This window comes from Balaenoptera physalus (assembly GCF_965194825.1).
Source record: "Balaenoptera physalus genome assembly, chromosome: 9".
Lineage (NCBI taxonomy): Eukaryota > Metazoa > Chordata > Mammalia > Artiodactyla > Balaenopteridae > Balaenoptera > Balaenoptera physalus.
The window spans coordinates 89,595,583-89,614,842 of NC_138888.1; the positions used below are offsets into that span (position 1 = coordinate 89,595,583).

A 19,260-nucleotide genomic window follows, 5' to 3' on the forward strand; every position below is an offset into this window, starting at 1 on the left:
CTAACTATTTAATGTCCAAATTAAGGAACCAGTTCAGCAAGTCACCATCCATCCCAGGTACATCTCTTCTTCAACATCCCCGATTCCTACCGTTCTGAGCAACCACAGCTTTTCTTAGCACTCTTTACTACTTTCAATTACCTAAATACAGGTGTCCCCCGCTTTTCGAAATTTCCTTTTACGTCACTTATCTTTTATGAAAAATCTACATTAGTACCTGTTTTTCCTAACTGAAAGAAATCCAAAGAGGATTTTCACTTTTATGAAAAACGGTGAAAAGGGAAAATAGCATTCAGCGTTTGTCTTGCAGTGAGCTGTTACGGAGGCGGCGTGCACCCCGAGCAGAGAGAGTGGCACCCCAAGCTCCTTCCCCGGGAACTACACTCAGCATCTCAGCATCGAGCCGCCATAACTTTGAACTGTGCCTGTGAGCATCTGCGCTTTGTCTCAGTTTACCTTGTGCATCCGTGAGCTAGATGTGTCCTAGGGTAGCTGCTTCTTCCCTTTACACCATTTCCACTTATGAAAGATTCCATAGGAAGGCTCTACTTTTGGATAGTGGGGAAACCTGTATGATTTACTTACCTCCTAATTTGCAATCTACCTTTACTCATGTCTTCCTCTAAGATCTTCCTGAACCAACATAGGGCAACCAGTTAGTGGAACTACACACTTAAAAAATGCTCCAATGGAAAATAAATAACCCCAAACATCAATACTAACATCTACAATACTTAAAAATATATTGATATACATACCTAGATATGTCCACGCAGAAAAGCCCACAACCTACAGCCATTCAATTCAATAGACATTCCATTTAGAATCTGGGTTATGTTAAGGAGCGAAATCCAATATTACATTAACACCTTGGAAGAGGCTCAGAGCAAGACATGATATTGTCTCTTAGCTCAATTTTATCAGATGCCTGAAAGGGTGAAGCCATATGTTGCTGAGACCACTCCTGTTTCTGGAACCTAAGGTTGAATAGAAAGCCTCTGCACACTTGAGGGGCCTTGCCCTGGGAGACATTTTTCATATGATGTGGTGATGGACTGGAGAGTTATTAATGACTTAATGAGATTCTAGTAAAGCACCGGTTTCTTCTTAGCTGTGTATCATTTGATATAAATGGCTCACGGCCAGAGACCAGGGGCTGGGCTGTGAGATAAGAGAAAATCTATATATTGGCCTCTGCCCCCGGTTCCTGGCACAGAGTTCCTAAAGCTCTTATAATATCCTAAGTGATAAGAACACTAGGAGCATCTCTTGTTCTTTACACAGTAGTTCCCCCTTATCCATGGGGGATACATCCTAAGGCCCCCAGCGGATGCCTGAAACTTCTGGTTTTTTCCTATATATATGTACATATTATACAGTTTTAATGTATAAATTAGGCACAGTAAGAGATTAGCAACAATAACTGATAATATAATAGAACAATTATAACAATATACCATAATAAAAGTTATGTGAATGTGGTCTGTCTCCCTCAAAATATCTTACCGTATAAACTTAATGCCGTTTTCATCTTAACTAAGTACTTATCATGAACTGTGGCAGTAACTTTTGCAGTTTAAAGTACAACAGCAAAACTAGCACGGATTCCTTTTTCCTTCTTCACAATTTCACAGAGAAGATTTGTTCTCATGGTAGATCTTAGCAACCTCATAATTTGATTTTTTTTTTTCCTTTCCTTGTTAAGACAAGAACTTTCACCCTTTCACTTAAAGGAAGCACTTTCTGGCTTCTCTCTGGCATACTGGAATTGCCAGCATCACTTCCCTTGCGCTTTGGGGCCATTATTAAGTAAAATAAGGGTGACCTGAACACAAGCACTGTGATCCCGCGAGAGCTGATCTGATAACCCGGACGGCTACCAAGTGACTAAGGGGTGGGATGCGCTGGACAAAGGGATGATTCACGTCCCCAGCGGGACGCCTTGAGATTTCATCACACTACTCAGAACGGTGCACAATTTAAAACTTATGAATTGTTTATTTCTGGAATTTTTCATTTAATATTTCTGGACCACGACTGACGGCGGTAAGTGAAACCTCAGAAAGCAACACCACAAATAAGGGGGGAACCACCGTATTTGTCTTTGACCCTCATCTCTAACACGGGATTCCTAATACCCTTGTAAATTCCTAAGTAATAAGAGAACCAGGAACATTTTTGTTCTCATGAGGTGACTCTGGGTGGGCTCCTGGATGAGCGCTGGTCACCAGAAAGACTCAGCTATGATAGAAGTTTGGAATTTCCAGCCCCACGTCCCACCCTCTGGAGAGGGGAGAGGGGCTGGAAATGAAGTTAATAACTGATCATGCTTACGTGAGGAACCTCCATAAAATCCCAATAGCAGGGGGTTTAAAGAACTTCCAGGTGGGCAAACACATCAACACTGGGAGGGTGACAGACCTCAACTCCCCACGGACAGATGTTCCTGTGCTCAGGACCCTCCCAGACCTTCTCTCACCCTCTGCATCTCTTCCGTCTGGATATTCACCTGTATCCTTTATCATATGTGACCTACTCTAGCAAATTAATCAAGCCCAGGGAAGGGGTCTTTGGAACCTCCCATCTATAGCCAGTTGGTCAGAAGGACAGGTGGTAAACCTGGGCTTGCCACTGGCGTCTGAAGTGTGTGTGTGTTTCGGGGGACGGGGGGAGGGATCATGTGGGACTGAGCCCTTAACCTGTGGGATCCGATGGTGTCTCCAGGTAGACAGTGTCAGAACTGAGTTAACTTGCAAGACAGCAGCTAGTACTGCAAAAAACTGCCTGCTGTGGAGGAAAATCTCCAGGTATTTGGGACCAGAAGTGTCAGAAGTGAAGCGTTCTGTGTGAACAGTAAAGGAGACACATAGGAGAGAAAGACAGTAGGGAGGAAGTGAGTTTTTTTCCTACACAGGAAAAATCTGAGTTTTTCCTTTACAGAATCTGTCACAGTTCACACAGCCGGGGTCAGCCAGTTCATACAGCAGGGGACACGGGTTTGAGCCCTGGTCCGGGAAGATCCCACATGCCACAGAACAACTAAGCCCGTGTGCCACAACTACTGAGCCTGCACTCTAGAGCCCGCGAGCCACAACTACTGAGCCTGCGTGTCACAACTACTGAAGCCCGTGTGCCTAGAGCCCGTGCTCCGCAACAAGAGAAGCCACCGCAATGAGAAGCCTGCACACCTCAACGAAGAGTGGCCCCGCTCGCCGCAACTAGAGAAAGCCCGCATGCAGCAACAAAGTCCCAACGCAGCCAAAAATAAATTAAATAAATAAATTTATTAAAAAAGACATTAAAAATTATTTTAAAAATATATATATATACCTAAAGTGTATTCAGGTCTTTTATTACCTCACCTAGACTGATGTGAGCTGAATCCTTCTTTCAAAGTGAGGATTTTATAGAGTTAAATATTAGCATTAAGTTAGGAGAAAGGAAGCTCTTTCTCCAAGACTAGATTCAATGGGGCCCTTAGACAATGGGGTCCACATCATAGCAAGGTTGTCACTAGATTTGAACATTTCTGTGCTTATCACTTTTCCTCGGTTCCATAACTAATAATTCAGCCAACGTTATACACTGAAGTGCCTGAACTGCCTGAATTCTAAGTTTTTAAACTTTTTCTATTCTATCTTTTAGTATAGTACATAATTTCTTACTCATTTACAGCCTGCCCCATCTATTCTGTGTTTCTTCTTATTCAGGCCATTCCACTAGAAGTAAGAAGAAGACAGCAAAATGCCAAAGCATCTTACAGTTACTGTGCAAGCAACGACTTTACACCTGCTGGGCCGAGCAGACAATTTAAGAGAACAAAGCACAGTGAAGCTCCTATTTGCTATCCACAATATTCTTTTCTTTTCCAGTCATTCTGAATGCTTGTTTTAGGCAGCAAAGAAACATGGATGCACAGGCAAGGAAGGGGAGGGGAGGGGTGAGGGTGGTTCTTTCTACACCTGCAACGAGAGCTGTTGTTCCCTGTGGCAGCGAACAGCTTGCCTGCAGAATCACAGGCACCACAGAAAGCCTCAATTAAGTGACTGCTCACAGAGTGCTGACAAGCACATTTACACGTACAGACAGTACTTCAGTGTGTGTGCACGCGCGCGCGTGTGGTGTTAGCAGTTAGGAAGCCCTGATGAAAGTATAGTTCAAATAATGAGAAACTGCCATTTTCTTAGGTTAAAAAATAAATATCAGTGATTTCATACAGTTCAACTTGAATTATAAGGACAGTTATAGATTCTATATATATTTAACCTAGAGGTTTATAAATAGCTGCTGACATATCACAATTATGACACAATTTTTTAAAATCTTATTTATAATTTTGTATCCCAATATTCATTTACTGAGTTGTTCGTTGGCAAATCTGTATAACTGCCTTTGTCTGGTGATCTAAGTCCCCATATTAAAGGCAATCACAATTATAATAAACTTTAGGTTGGATACAGAAATAGCAATCCAATTATCTATTAGTTTCTGACTCTTAATAGACACAAGTTCGTTAGTCATCACACACATACACACACACAACTACTCACTCATAATCTTCATCTATTCATCTTTGGGAAGAAGAAAATAATTGGAAGCGCCCAAGTTACAAATGGTAGTTTGGTTCTAGTCATATAATTTAATTTACTAACTATTACAGCTGGATTAAAGGTAAAAACAAAGTAGTTTCTCTTCTCTGATTATGTTCTTTGCTATATTTGAATCTTTTGTGTAAGTAAATTCTAGAAATGACATGAGAAGGTAGTGCACTAAGTCTTCAACTTACATGCTTATTTTCAAACTTAAATTTTTAAACTAAGAAATTTCAGTAAGAGGAAGCCAGCATGAAAACCTCCTTGAAAACCAAGGAGCCACGTGGTAGACTGAACATTTGAAGCTACTGACAGCAAGTTAATCATAATACTCTGATCATGTAAGTATTCAGCTTTGCTAGTGCGGAAACTAACCTATAGTTTTTGTCATGATTTACGGAAGAGAAAGGACAAAGAAGAAATCATCTATACTAATTCTGTCAAACAAATTAAAAAAAAAAAAACCCTGAACTCTGAGTCATTTTCCAAAGTGGAAAATCTAATTCACTGAAAAATACATGCATGGCTCTAATTTCAGACAAGAAAGCTAAAGTGAACTACGGTGGTTCATGATTCAAGCCAAAATTTATGGCAGGGATGAAAGAGTTCATGGAAAGCCTCAGGAAATTATAGAAAAGAATACTTGAGCAATGTTCATTCTATTTCCAAATGGAGGTCAGCCTGGGTTCTCAGTATCATTTATTTCTAGGACTTAGCTTTTACCTGGTTTGCTATGATTTTCCAGTCACTAGAGAGTCAGATAATTTCAGGGCAACAGATTTCACTTTAATAATATCTCTTTTCTTTTTCACTGTCTTTTACCTATTCTCTTCTGATCTGCTACATCACTCAGTTATTCCTCTATGTTCTCTCTCTCTACCTTATACCACACAATTGAGATCTCCTGCTCTGGGAAAATGACTCTATTTGAACTTTCCCACATATGGCTTACATTTTCTTTCTCTACCACCTGCAAAAGGTCTGGCACAATAAGTACCCAGTAATGATACCTGGAAAGCCCTTCATAGTTTTTTGGGGGTTTTTTAAAGCCACTTTCAAAACACTGCTTGATATTCACCTCCTTCATTCATGGAGAGTCATTTAAGGTCAAATTCATCTGCATCTGTTTGTTCACTTAAGGTAACCTTAGAATACATTCAAGTTTGCACTATGTAACTTGCTCTTACTGGCCTATTTCTTGATACAAGTATTCTTCAGTCTCATGTTTGTGTATGTTCTTTCTTCCGCCTGGGAAAATAATTTCTGATGCCTTTTATTTGTTTCGTATCACAATACCTAAAATAGCCTTCTACACACAGTATGTACTCAAAATACAGCTACGTGATACTTTACTGAAAATTAAAATACTATCCACAAATATATTTTTATAATTTTAAATATTTAAAGATGCTAAACTGAATACATGCAGTTAGTTTCTTCTAACCCCTCCCTAAAATAACAGCAAAGATGTTTTTTTTTTCTGTGTGTGTGGTTGTTTCTTTAAGGCCTAGCCTGCAAGGACAATAAGAACAGAAATAAAAAAGCAACAGAAGTTTGGGAGCTGACAAAGCAAAGAGGCGACTGGTAACTGACTCAGTAGACTCCGTAAAGCTAAATCCTAAGCTAGACAAACAAAAAGCCAAGAATCAACCCATCTGTAATATGAGATCCCTCTGAGGCTCAGAAATTGGCAGGACCAAGTATCTCTAGAATCAGAGTGAAGGCAGAGCTAAAACCACTTTCTGGAAGAAAGTTCATTTAAGAAGCCTAGATGCCGCCTCCCCCGCTTTCTGAAGTCCTCCCCTACTTCACATGGCCACATGACTGATTCTCTCCTATTCTGGCAAAATATCAGAATTTTGCTCTCTCCGTAGAGGGCAAAACAAAGGGTCTCTAGACTGGGTATATGTTATAGGCTGAACTGTGTCCCCCTCAATTTTCAACATCAAAGTCATAACCCCCAGTACCCCAGAAAGTGACTATATTTGGAGACAGGGTATTTTAAAAAGTAAGTGAAAATGAGGTCCTTAGGGTGGTCCCTAATCCGACGTGACTGACGTCCTTATAAGAAGAGGCAATAGGGACACAGACACACACAGATGGAAGACCATGTGAACACAGCCATCTGTAAGTCAAGGAGGGGCCTCAGGAGAAGTCAACCCTGCCAGCACCTTAGTCTCAGACTTTTAGCCTTCAGACTGTGAGAAAATAACTTTCTGTTGTTAGGCCACCAAGTCTGTGGTACTTTTTCACAGCAGCCTTAGTAGACTAATATAGTATACTAGGCAAAAAAAAGGAAATTAAGTTTACAGATATCCCAGCCTTCTTTTCCCATATAACTTCTGAAATGCTGGATGCGGGGTAGAAGACTGTTTACCCGAGAGACTCTGACAAAATACTGGCATCAGACTTTTCCCGAAGAAACCATCCAGCCACATAGTAAATATTACTGTCAACAAGCCACACCCACATGCACAGAGTTTCCCATCAGCTTTTAGAGTTCCACCCTGAAATACAAGCAGATGGTCAAGGATCAGCAGACATTCAAAGAAAGCATCTAATATGAAAGACAGACCAAAATATACAAACTGTAGGAATAGAGGCTACACAGGGAGACAAACACTCTCAAACACTATAATTCTTAAAAAGAGAAGATAGAAAATAGGATGCTAAAACAAAGGAACAAAAATCAAAAGAGTTCTCCAAAGTTAAAAATATGAGAGTAGAAATGAGTATCACAACAGCAGAGCTGGAAGACACAGCGGAAGAAATCTCCCAAAAAGTAGAAGAAAAGGACAAAATTGAAAATGAGAGAGAAAAGACAAGATAATTAGAGAACTGGTTAAGAAGGCTTAAAGTAAGACTATTTCTAAAAAGTAAGAACAGACCATGGAGGGAAGAAATATCAGTATTCCCCAGGCCTGAGGGTCTTAAGTTTCCGTAATGGAAATATCAGCAAAAAAGGATGAACATTCGGCACAGAAGTTGAAAGCAGACCCCCCATTAAGGTACATCAAACTGTGAAATTTCAAAACACTTGGAAGAGGCAAATCCTACCAGTTTCCAAAGAGAAAATATGGAGTGCATTCACTTTGTGAAAATTCATCAAGTAGAACACTTGTAATATGCACCTTTGCCTATAAATGTTATAGTTACATAAAAAGCTTTAAAAAATAAAGAAAGGAAGGAAATGAATGGTATCATCCTTTAGGAACAAACTCAGAAACTGGTTAAGGTAAGCAGAGAGACAGTAAATGTGCCTTCTCTAACAGAAAAAAACTAGATGTGCCTACAAGGCATAAACTTAACTTGTTTCTGAACCTTTTATAAAAAAAAAAAACCTCAAGGAGTGAATGGTTGGACAAGAGTTTGAGTGGGTTTCTACATTTAGGTATCATTACCAAATGACCTTTGTTATGTCTAAACATTAGATAGCAGAGTCAGAAATTTAATTTCTGCTTAAAAAAAAAAAGGAGGATAACAGACACAATGTCCATTTTCAACTCCTTAGAGAGAGATACAAGGACACTTTGGCTCACTGCAGGTGGCCTTCCAAACTCCGATACAACTGAGCCACTGACACAACATTTTCATTAACCCAGGACTCAAAATAATAGCACAGCCTACCTGTATCTTTCTTTGGAATAAGTGAATTATGATTCTCCAGGGGATGACCAAGGCATTTCCAAGAAGTATTCTCTTTTTTCTTCAGGACAATCTCTATTTTTCCCACATTCTCAACAACTCGCACTGAAAAGAAGATAAATTCCATTTGTATTCATTGATACTAAATGTAAGGTTTTACTTTTAAACCAATCTTTCTCAAACAACCCAAATGTCCCAATCAGATATGAATGACACTGAGCATTTGTGAGATAAATAAAATTCTGTGTACATGTTCATCAAAATTGTTTATGCCTTATATGGTGTTAAATCCAGTTTATGTTAGATTCAGATTAACTTCTTTCAAATTAATTTATCAAGGGTCAAACTAATACATAATGCTAGTTTTCATACAAGCTCAAATAGAGCCATGACAACTAATTAACACATAGCTTAAAAAAAAAAAAAACTTAAATATACAAATTAGCCATTGAATGGATCCACAAAAGCAAATTTAATTTATACTCTTTTAACATTTCTTGGGATTTGAGGGGTTCTTATGAGTGAATTCAGTAAACCAATATTGAGCCTAATAAACAGAGAAAAAGCTTCAGGAGAATGAATCCCAATAAAGTGCATGTCAATCTTTGATAATTAAAAATCTTTTAGATTCTCTTTTTATTTTTGAATGTTTAAAATAGTTTAGAATACTTGAGTACAATAATAAAATTAACTTTTAAAATTGATTAAATTTTATGAATTGAATGTGCTTTTAAAGACCTAAAGTATATTTCTTTTTGTCTTTAGAAACAATCTGTCCTTCCTCACTGTAAACACATAATTCAGTAGCAATGTAACAACTTTTAAACACAGATTAATCAAATCAATTCAATGAGCACTGATTTAAAGCTTAACAAACATAAGAAGTCCTTGACTTTAAAGAGATTAATTTATACAATTTATAGAACTTACTATGGTATAAAGAAAAGGGAAGGTATAGAACCGGTGTAAGGTACTCTGACAGTACTTTAAAACAAGAAACCACATGTATATATGAATATAGAATGGAATATTATTCAGCCTTAAAAAAAGGAAGGAAATCCTGCCACTTGCAACGACATATGATGAATCTAGAGGGCATTATATTAAGTGAAATAAATAAGACAGAGAAGACAAATAGTGCATGGTATCATTTATATGTGGAATTAAAAAAAAAAAAGTCACACTCATAGAAACAGAGAGTAGCAAAATAGTGCCAGGAGTTGGGGCAGGGGGAGGGGGGAATAGAGAGAGCTTGATAAAAGGGTACAAACTTTCAGCTACAAGATGAATAAGGTTTGAGGATCTAATGTATAACATGGTGACAATAGTTGATGACACTGTCTGGTATAATTGAAATTTGCTAAGACAACAGAACTTGTGTTCATACACATACACACACACACAAAGGTAAATATGTGAGGTGATGGATGTGTTAATTTGATTGTGTGAATCTTTTCACAGCATATACCTTTATCAAATCATAACGTTGTACACTTTATATCTTTAAATATATTGTAATTTTGTCAATTATGTTTCAATAAAGCTAAAGAAAAACACAAAAAACAAGAAACCACCATTCTTTGATGAGTCTTCTATTGCTAAACAGCTGTGTAAAATCCACATTGTGTAGTTTTACATGCAGAAATATTCATAATTTAATGTGCTCTGTCAATATTAAATATTTGAATATATACACCTAAGAAAAATTTGTCTGGTCTGGTCAAGTATATTTCTACAAGCTGCATGTCAGGAGTAGGGCCGGAAGGAAGAATGGGGACAGGAATTTTTTTTCTAAGGAGAGGAAAAGGAAAGGGCAAAGAGATGAGATGAAAAAGGGGAAAGAAAAAAGGCGTGGGGGGAACTGAAACCAGAGGGAAAAGAGTACATTTAAAAATTAACGTATTTGCTTATATAGAAAACATCATGTCCTTGTCTGCAACATGAAAATATACAAATGAATAATAAGATAAATGCTGTCCACCCCTCCAAGTGTGTGTGTATATATATGTGTGTGTGTATATGTACAAAGATAAATTATTTTTGGTAGCTTACCAGAAAAATCTTCCTGAATCTCATGACTTAGGGCTGGAGAAAAAAAAATTTCAGTTAAGATCCAGCTTCAGTTCCTATGGTCTACAAACACCATATAAGATCATTTAAATGGTTCTTTCATGCACCATTTCAAATCTCTCAAACATATCCTGAGAAATCAAAAGAAAGAAACTGAACACAACCAAAATACTGTGTACAATATTTTGAGACAAATTACTTAAATATGTATCTTCAATTTTTCCATTTCTCTCCCTATTAATTAAGGAGTAAATATACTCAATTGCCCACAGGTGGATAACCCACACTGGTGCAGGGATAGTCCCAGATTGACAATGCTTCACACCAAGACGGGAGCAAGGCAGGGAGAGAGAGCACGTGAAACACACATACTCCAGGGTGTGCAGGTGCGTGTGTGAATACAGGCCGGGACTGGGTCTAGCTCAGCGTTTCCTTTCTTACTGTTCTCTAAGTTGAATATTCATTCAGTTATTGAAAAAGAAAATTATTGGGCATCTGTGCGTGTTATGCACTTTCCAGGTGTTACAGTTATCACAGTTAGTAAAAGAGAAAAAGCCCTGCTCTTATGGAACTTACATTCCAGAAGAGGGTGATGCAAGAAGTATTTTTACAAACATCTGCTCTAAAGTTCACGGTGTTAATATAGTTATGTGGAACTTAAAATTCTGCATTATTTTAGTCCTTCTGATCTAATATTAGCAACCAGGAGTTTCACATTTTTGACTGTGGAATTTTTGTTTGTTTTTTATATGTGTGCAAGATACGGTTAGCTACAGTGTGCACAGAACTAGCCATAAAGTATTTGAAACATAATAAATGCTGACACAGAGGTCTTCCTTAAAGAAAAGTCATGACAGAGCTAATGAATAATGTATACTTTTCCAGACATCTGAGTTGTTGATTAAAACTCTCCCTAAGAGGCAATATATATTAGATCTTATGCTAGCAAAAAATAGGGTAGCATGTATTTCTAGAAGAAATGTTTAAGATTTGAGGTTGATTAATGAATGGGGGGAAAATAAGAAAGAAAAAACATTTATTAACTCCAATCAAATTCAGGACTAAAGGTCCTTCATTAATATGGTAAAGCCATGAGCTGAATCTCGAGTCATCTGAGGCCTGGGGAATTTCAGTCTCTGTTTTGCAAAAGTAAATGAAACGTTCTTTACATCAGAATGTGTGCTTAAAATACAGTTTTCTTCTTGCTGTTTTGGTTTGTTTCATTTCTACTTTCTAACTAGAATAACATTACCTTCTTTAAAGGAGAAAAGGATGAACTCCTAGAGTCATTATGGGTGAGAAATGCATTAAGAATCTGCTACCTTGATTCTAGATTTTAGTCCTGATTTCTTTCCCCTGATAGATCTGTCACCTCTCAAAACAGACAGAAGTGAACTGTACGGTAGGTCTTTGCCCATGAAGGGACAGGCAGCTGAGGGGTACAGTATAACCTTGCGGCTGGCAAGAGACAGGCTGATAGAACAGCGCCTGGTGATGTCTACTCAGCGGGAGCACATGACAGGCAGGCCTCCGGAGATTTATTTGTAGGTATTAAGTTACAGAGTCTTACAAAGCTGGGCCAACAAGTATTTCATATGATTATTGATTTTGATCGCACCTAATTGTTTAAACTTGGGAAAAGTGAGGTTGTACTGCCATTTGCTAGCGCTTTCCTTAGCATAAAGAAATAACAGAAAAAAAAGATCAAAAATGACAAACCAAAATGACAATGGCACATAAAATATTATAGGTACCGAGACTCTACACCAGTAACTACTATACCTAAAGGAAACAAACGTTGTTTCCATTAATACAGAATAAGGTACTTACCAATATGTATAAGATATGAATAATCCTTGATAACTGTTTCTGCTCTAAAGGAATCATCCCGGTGATCAGCTATTACTGAGTCTAAATTGATATCCTTAAATGGAAATCGAAAAAAGAAAGATTAAAAAGTAAATTTTTCACCAAACTCCTATTACTATACTTTTAAGCTGATCAGTGGAAGTTCATATGGTACTTATTTACAGAACCCACAAGCTAAATACACATTATTCCTGTTTTTTGCTGTCTCATACAACCCAGTTCTTCTCCTTCAAAGCATATACCACAATTTTAACTATGCATTTGTCTATGCTTAATGTCTACCTTACACACTCGTCTTTACGCTCTAAGTGTAAGGGGCAGAATATTGTCTTCAGAATATTGCTCAGCACCAAGTAGGTGCTCAAATATTTGTTGGATAAATAATTTGGAAAAAAAATTAGAATCAAACAAGAAGCCAAGATATTTGCGTTCATTTTTATCTTTCCACTATTATGTGACACTGTGCAAATAACACAACCTCTTAGGCTCAGCTTATCAAAATAATAATAATAATAATAAATTCACTAACAAATTTTTAGATGTCTCTAATTTCTACATAGCTTTGGTGCAAGCTATTTTGGTGCCTATCGTTTACACCATACACCGAATACATTATTCCACGTAGAAACCTTCCCCCTTCCCTTAATCATCCATCCTCTGTGCTTCACTGATATCACCAATGAGAGCACACAGACCCCAACCTCACCGGGCCCTGTCCTCTTGGTTCAGCTCTGCTTGGTTAGGAGACAATACCAAGAAGGAGTGGAACGCGGGACAAGCAGTGCCTCTCTGGGCCTCCTGGCTCTTTCAGGCAGAGGCTGGTCACTCCTGCGGAGCCAGCAAATCCTGCTGCAGGAGTAGGAGGAACTCACCAGCTCAGATGTGGTTCTGCTGCTACAGAAGTAGCATGAATTCTCAGAAATTCCTAGCTGCCAGAACTTGTCTTTAAATCTCCACAGCTCCTCAAGTGTGGGAACCTTGCCAGTTGCTGGAGGATGTGTCTGGAGATGCTGTAAGTTGCCTGCTTATTTATCTGATTTCCCAGCTGGACTGTAAGCCTGGTGAGAGTTCAGTCTCTATGAATCTGGCCCATCATTAGATTCCTGAATTCTACGATGGTGTTGCAAATGAAGCAGGGGTTCAATAAATACTTAGTGAATGAATTAACTCCTTAATTTTAGTTTTCAGAGGGCATTTACTGAACCCCGTTAGTGGCTTAAGCATACTAAGCTCCAGCAGTACAGTCTCTCCTGTATCTTGAATTCCAATTTAAGTGCAGGAAATTAGTTCGTATGGTGAAGTTAAACTGGGACTCTCACTGCTGTTATCTATGCTTAAACACAAAAAAAAATCACAGAAGAGCACATAAAATACGCTTCTTCCTAGTCTATTTTTTCCCTAAGATGCTATGGCATAGTTGTTAAGAGCATATACTATGGAGCCAGCCTGCCTGGGTTCAAAACGCTAGATCTGCCGCTTACCGTGTGACTTTGGGTAAATTACTTAATTTCTGTTTCCTCATCTGTAAAATAGGGGTAACGAAAGGATCTACCTCACAGAGTTGCTGTAAGTTAATACAAGAAGAGCTCTTAGAAAAGTACACCTGCGCATAGCTAACATTTATTATTTACTTTTTTGTTTTTTCTGATCTTAAAAATGTGTTTACCTTCTGTTTGGTATATATGACAATGGTGACTAAAGCGTCTGTTTGGAACCAATCATAGCTGTAAAATATTTTAAAAAGAATAAATAATTATGTGCAGTAACATATATTAAATCATTAAATATATAATTTTAAAATATATACAACTTAAAAAAATAAAATATGACACAATGAATACATGATTTAAAACATATAGTTCAAAATCTACAGTGAGAAATATATTTCTCTAGGTAAAGTTTTTTTTCTAAATAATCAGTGGTGTTACCATGAAATAAATAATAAAGCAATTATTTCTCAATTTAAAATACTTATACGTCCATGTATTCCAACTTGGATAAAAACAAACAACATCCTTGACAAGGCACTTTTTATAAAGGTTACACATCTAAAATTCCTTTTATCAGAGCAATAACACAACATGTTTTCTGACATGTTTCTGAGCATGACAAAATCTACATGCTTATTACCTTCACTCCTCCCTCTCACAAATATATTATTACTCCTCAAGAAATTAACTCACCAAGGATGTTTAATGGTCAACAGTAAAAACTTAAGGAAAAACTAAGTCTTCGGTTTTGTAATAGCTATTGATCAAATTGATTCTGTTTTTGCACTTACTACCTGTAGACAGGCCCCCAATGTGAATGCTAGGAGGTATCCTGAGGCCCTTAACTTAAAATTGAATATGAAATAATTTAACAGGTATAGCAAGTAGAGCCGGAAACTGCTGTTATAGACTCACAATAGGGGGAAAGGTGGTAAGAGAAAGACTACAAATAACACACATAACCCTAAGGGCATCTGAAATATCATTAACAAAAATATACATGGATTGCTTAATTTACTAAGACAGGGTACAATACATTTTGAAGGATTTCCATTAAAAACTGATAAAGTAAACTAGACACACAAAAAATAGAATAGTTGAATAAATTATGGATATTCTATGATCAATTTCCATCATATGATAGAATACAGACAAAAAATGCTTTTGCAGAATCTTTCAGGACATAGGAAATTGATCACAGAATATACTGTAACACCGTATTATCAAAATAGAATAGTATGGAAATAGGTATGACATGAATAAACTGTGTGGAATAAACCAAATATTAAGAGTCTATATCCAGGGTTGATGGGATTACAACTGATTTTATCACTTTCTTTTGTATTTCTCTGTATTTTCCAAGTTTTCTACCATGAATGTATATTTTATAATCAGAAAAAATAGTTCTGAATAGTTCTTTTTTTAAGTTGTGGTGTTGAAAATGGGTTAAACTTCAGTTATGTTAAAAATTCATATTTATGGAACAGCTGATTCTCCAACAATGCCTGATAAATGAGGCACTGCAGTTCTTGGGTCAAAGAAGCATAATTAATATAATAAGCAATAAATCAAACTTAGAGCCATTTTTTTAATGTGTATATTTTGGTGTCGAACTGATTAAGCTTTAAAAAAGTAAAACAAGAATGCATACCTTGGAGAACTAGGCCCTTCTTTGGCAAGTGGATCTGTCACTTGGCTCTTGGGAAGCATGCCTTCACAAAGAAAAACAAACAAAATAGCTACAGTTCATCTATGTAGCATTTTTCTTTTTTTCCCCCATCTTTTCAGCAAACTTCTTATTGAAATATTATAAAAGGACACAAGTCATAAATGTACTACTCAATGGATTTTCATAAGTAAAACATACTCTTGTAGCCAGCACCTCCCTGTGCCCCCTTCCACTCAGCGCCCCTCCCCCAAGGGTAACCACTATTCTTTTAACATCGTGATTAGTTTTTGCCTGCATTTGGCCTTTATAAAAAATGGAATCATAAAATATGTTCTCTTTTGGTCTGGCTTTTTTGGTCCAGCTCTATAGACGTTTCAGTTAATGTCAAATCAGCATGATTAATAGTAAACAATAAATCAGGTCTGGAGCTTTCTGAGATTTTATCCAGGATGCTGAATGCGTCAGCAGTTTGTTCCTTTTTATTACTGAGTATTACTACACTGTATGAACATACCATATACCGGAATCTATTCATTCTCCTGTTGATGGACATTTGGGCAGTTTTTAGCTGTTACGTATAGTGCTGTTATAAATGTTCTCGTACATGTATATACATTCTTAAAGAACATCCATCTACATTTCTGGTAGGTATATAGGACATGTGTATGTTTAGCTTTAGTAAATACTGCTAAGCAGTTTTCCAAAGTGGTCATACCAATTTACACTTTCTACCAGAAGTGTATGGGATCCCTGTTGCTCCACCACCTTGCTGACACGTGGCATTCTGTCTTTTTTCATTTTAGACATTCTTGTGGATGTGCCCCAGCATCAAATTTTATATTTTTATTTTTATTTTTTTAAAGATTTAATTTTTAATTTATTTTTGGCTGCACTGGGTCTTCGTTGCTGCATGCAGGCTTTCTCTACTTGTGGCGAGCAGGGGCTACTCTTTGTTGTGGTGCACGGGCTTCTCATTGCGGTGGCTTCTCTTGTTGCGGAGCACGGGCTCTAGGCACACAGGCTTCAGCAGCTGTGGCTCATGAGCTCTAGAGCACAGGCTCAGTAGTTGTGGCTCACGGGCTTAGTTGCTCCGCGGCATGTGGGATCTTCCCGGACCAGGGCTCGAACCAGCGTCCCCTGCATTGGCAGGAGGATTCTTAACCACTGCGCCACCAGGGAAGTCCTCAACATCGCATTTTCAAGGCTCCGGTTTTCTCATTGTTTTCGAAAACTCTGAGAACACGGAAGAGCTCCAAAGATACTATCAGTGATACTATCAGACAAACAACTTCAGGTGTTACATCACAAATTGCATAAAGTAGTCTACAATAAGACAATCTTTTCTAGTTAAAAACGAAAAGGTAATTCATCTGGCAATCCAGCTTATTAGCTGAATTTCTATAACTTTCTTGTGCAAACAGGGAGAAAAAAACCCCCAATTTTTAAACATACATTAGTAATACGGTTCAGTCAGAGTAGCCCCGTGCATTTCGTAAGTGTCATACCAAACTTTTTTGGGGGGTTAGCGGCAGTGTCAGTCATAATTCCAAGTCATACTGAACAGCCGAGGAAGCCAGAGCCGCCGAGCCCAGAGGAGGGGAGATTAATAGGCTGGCTGCTCAGCATCTGTGTAGACACTGGAAGAGCGCCCCGTGCCTGAGGGAGGGACACGTTCAGCCTGGCCTCTGAGGGTGGAACTCCTAGTCACGATGAGTATTCAAGCTGAGGGCAGATGAACACATGTTCAGGGATGTTATAGAAGGGACTATGGTAAGAGTCAGGGCTGTTCGATGCTTTGTGACCCCCTAGAGGGGTGGGAAAGGGAGGGTGGGAGGGAGGCTCAAGAGGGAGGGCATATGGGGAGATATATGTATGCATATGGCGGATTCACTTTGTTGTACAGCAGAAACTAACAATATTGTAAAGCAATTATACTCCAGTAAAGATATACATATAAAAAAAAGAATGTAAACAGTAATTATACTCCTGAAAAAAATCCATCCTATAAAATAAAAACATCAGTATATAAAGATAAAAAAAAAAGGAGGGCTGCAATAAGGGATCTACAAAGTTCTCTGCCAAATCCTCTAAGCTTAGGCAAGTAAACACATCCTTTGTATAAAAAATATCTAAACACCCCAGATAATTCTGTGAGGCAATATTGTACACAGTCATGTGAATATGATTCATTTTTTACTATAAATGTATATGACTTACCGTTTAAGAGTTTCTTTTCCTCATGATAGTCTGTACAGTGGTTTAGAAAAAAAGTTAGGTAAGAATATTGTAACATCAGAGAGAAGATCGGTTAATATTATTGAGTTAAAGATAACAGCCCTCTTCTTGAAGGGCTTTCTTCCGAGGCCTGAGGAGAGAAACAAGGCTGATAAACAGATGGCCTATGCTTTAAGTAAGAAATTTCATCTCTGAAGACTGCAGGCCATTTCTGCAGGCGTTTGTCTACCATTTCACTGGGCTTTTTCCTCCTCCTTTGGACATTCTTGTTGTAATATCTTGGTTAATTTCTTTAGAAAGCACATAAAGACCCAAGTCTTGTCCTTGTCATCATATTCTGAATTAGTCAAAACTATCCAAAGTTTATTAGATTACACTTTATATATGAAACATATATATTAACCCAAAGAAAGACACCTTATTATCTTTCCTATCTAGGTGAGCAGTTAAAATGATTATTATTACTCCAAATTTAAATGGCCAAAATGCTGAAAATATGTTAAGACTTTCACTTGTATATCAGTGCAATCAATCATTAGGGCCAGAAAAAAATGTAATGGGTGTTTTCTTTCAGGATGGCAGCCAGCTCACAAATCTATATTATAGTTTTGATCACCACAAGTTTTATAACCATATGTCAAAATAAAACCCTCAGCAAGTTGCCAGAGTTTAAAAAAAAAAAAAGAATGCCAAGCTAACACAAAATATTCTAGTAGTAAACTAAATTGATAGACATTAATTGTTAAGGTGACATCATCTTGTTTTGTAGAAAAAGAAACCAAAGTACGTATATCAAAGCTTTCAAATTTTTTTATGTTCTGATTTTCAATCAACCAGAGATCCGATAATTACTACCACTTCACTCACATGCTATAAAATACCCATGATTAAGGAGGTCAGATAACCATTCTTTTTATTTTCCCCTTTTTACCGAAATAAGTTCATAGCTGAAAGGGATCTTAACAACATACACCAAATTATCATCCGCTCCCCTCATTTAAGGCTGAAAATCAGAGGTCAGGACTTGAATGAACCCCACAGCTCTTTAGCAGCAAAGCCAAGATTAAACTTCATCTCCCCTGAAACTAAGTGCCATTTTTCTTAACATGCCATTGTGAGAGATAATACTTTCTGAAAAGACACAGGACCTAAAAACCATTTAAATTATGCCTCAAAATGAGCTTTGTTTTTCAACTGCCAGATGAAAATCTAGTCATTACTTTGCAAGGGATCACTGATGTCCCTGCTTGCTGACTTACTTTCATATAATTTCATCTGTCTTTGCTACTGCAGTTGTGATCATTTGTTTTATCAATATCTTAGAACAAATAGCAAACTCACAGTAACATAAGTAAATTAAACCTAGTTTCAGTGTACAACATAGTTGGCAGTTTGATGAATCTCATTTATCATGGAAAACAACTTGTTTTTATCTAAGAGGCTCACAGATTTTGAAAACTTGTCCCCAGGGAATTTGTTTCTAGGGAAAAAATATGTCATCTCATATGATTACTTCCTGTCTGATGTGAATTGATTTGAACCTGTCAGAACTTTATGGATCCTGCTAAGTTATTCATTTTTTTCTGAGTCCTTTTTTCTTTAATACAAGAAGTACCAGTAGGAAGAGAACATCTACCTAAATGATATAAAATAACTTTAAAACTCCACTAGTGTACTTTTGTAACTCTTT

At 37.5% G+C, this 19,260-nt stretch overlaps 1 protein-coding gene across 5 annotated transcripts in view; it reads right to left on the bottom strand.

The window, feature by feature from the left end:
• Nucleotides 1-19,260, bottom strand: part of CYB5R4 (cytochrome b5 reductase 4) — an 84,498-nt gene that overhangs the window by 21,241 nt on the left and 43,997 nt on the right. For 2 of the 5 annotated variants that reach the window (XM_082474230.1, XM_082474228.1), the window contains exons 5-10: nucleotides 17,553-17,582; nucleotides 15,318-15,378; nucleotides 13,843-13,900; nucleotides 12,138-12,231; nucleotides 10,290-10,322; nucleotides 8,220-8,342 (exon numbers count right to left, since the gene is read on the bottom strand). In XM_082474230.1, the coding sequence (XP_082330356.1) occupies nucleotides 8,220-8,342; nucleotides 10,290-10,322; nucleotides 12,138-12,231; nucleotides 13,843-13,900; nucleotides 15,318-15,378; nucleotides 17,553-17,582 (399 nt within the window). The remainder of the gene's footprint in view (nucleotides 1-8,219; nucleotides 8,343-10,289; nucleotides 10,323-12,137; nucleotides 12,232-13,842; nucleotides 13,901-15,317; nucleotides 15,379-17,552; nucleotides 17,583-19,260) is intronic. The other 3 variants (XM_082474226.1, XM_082474227.1, XM_082474229.1) reach the window with 3 other exon arrangements.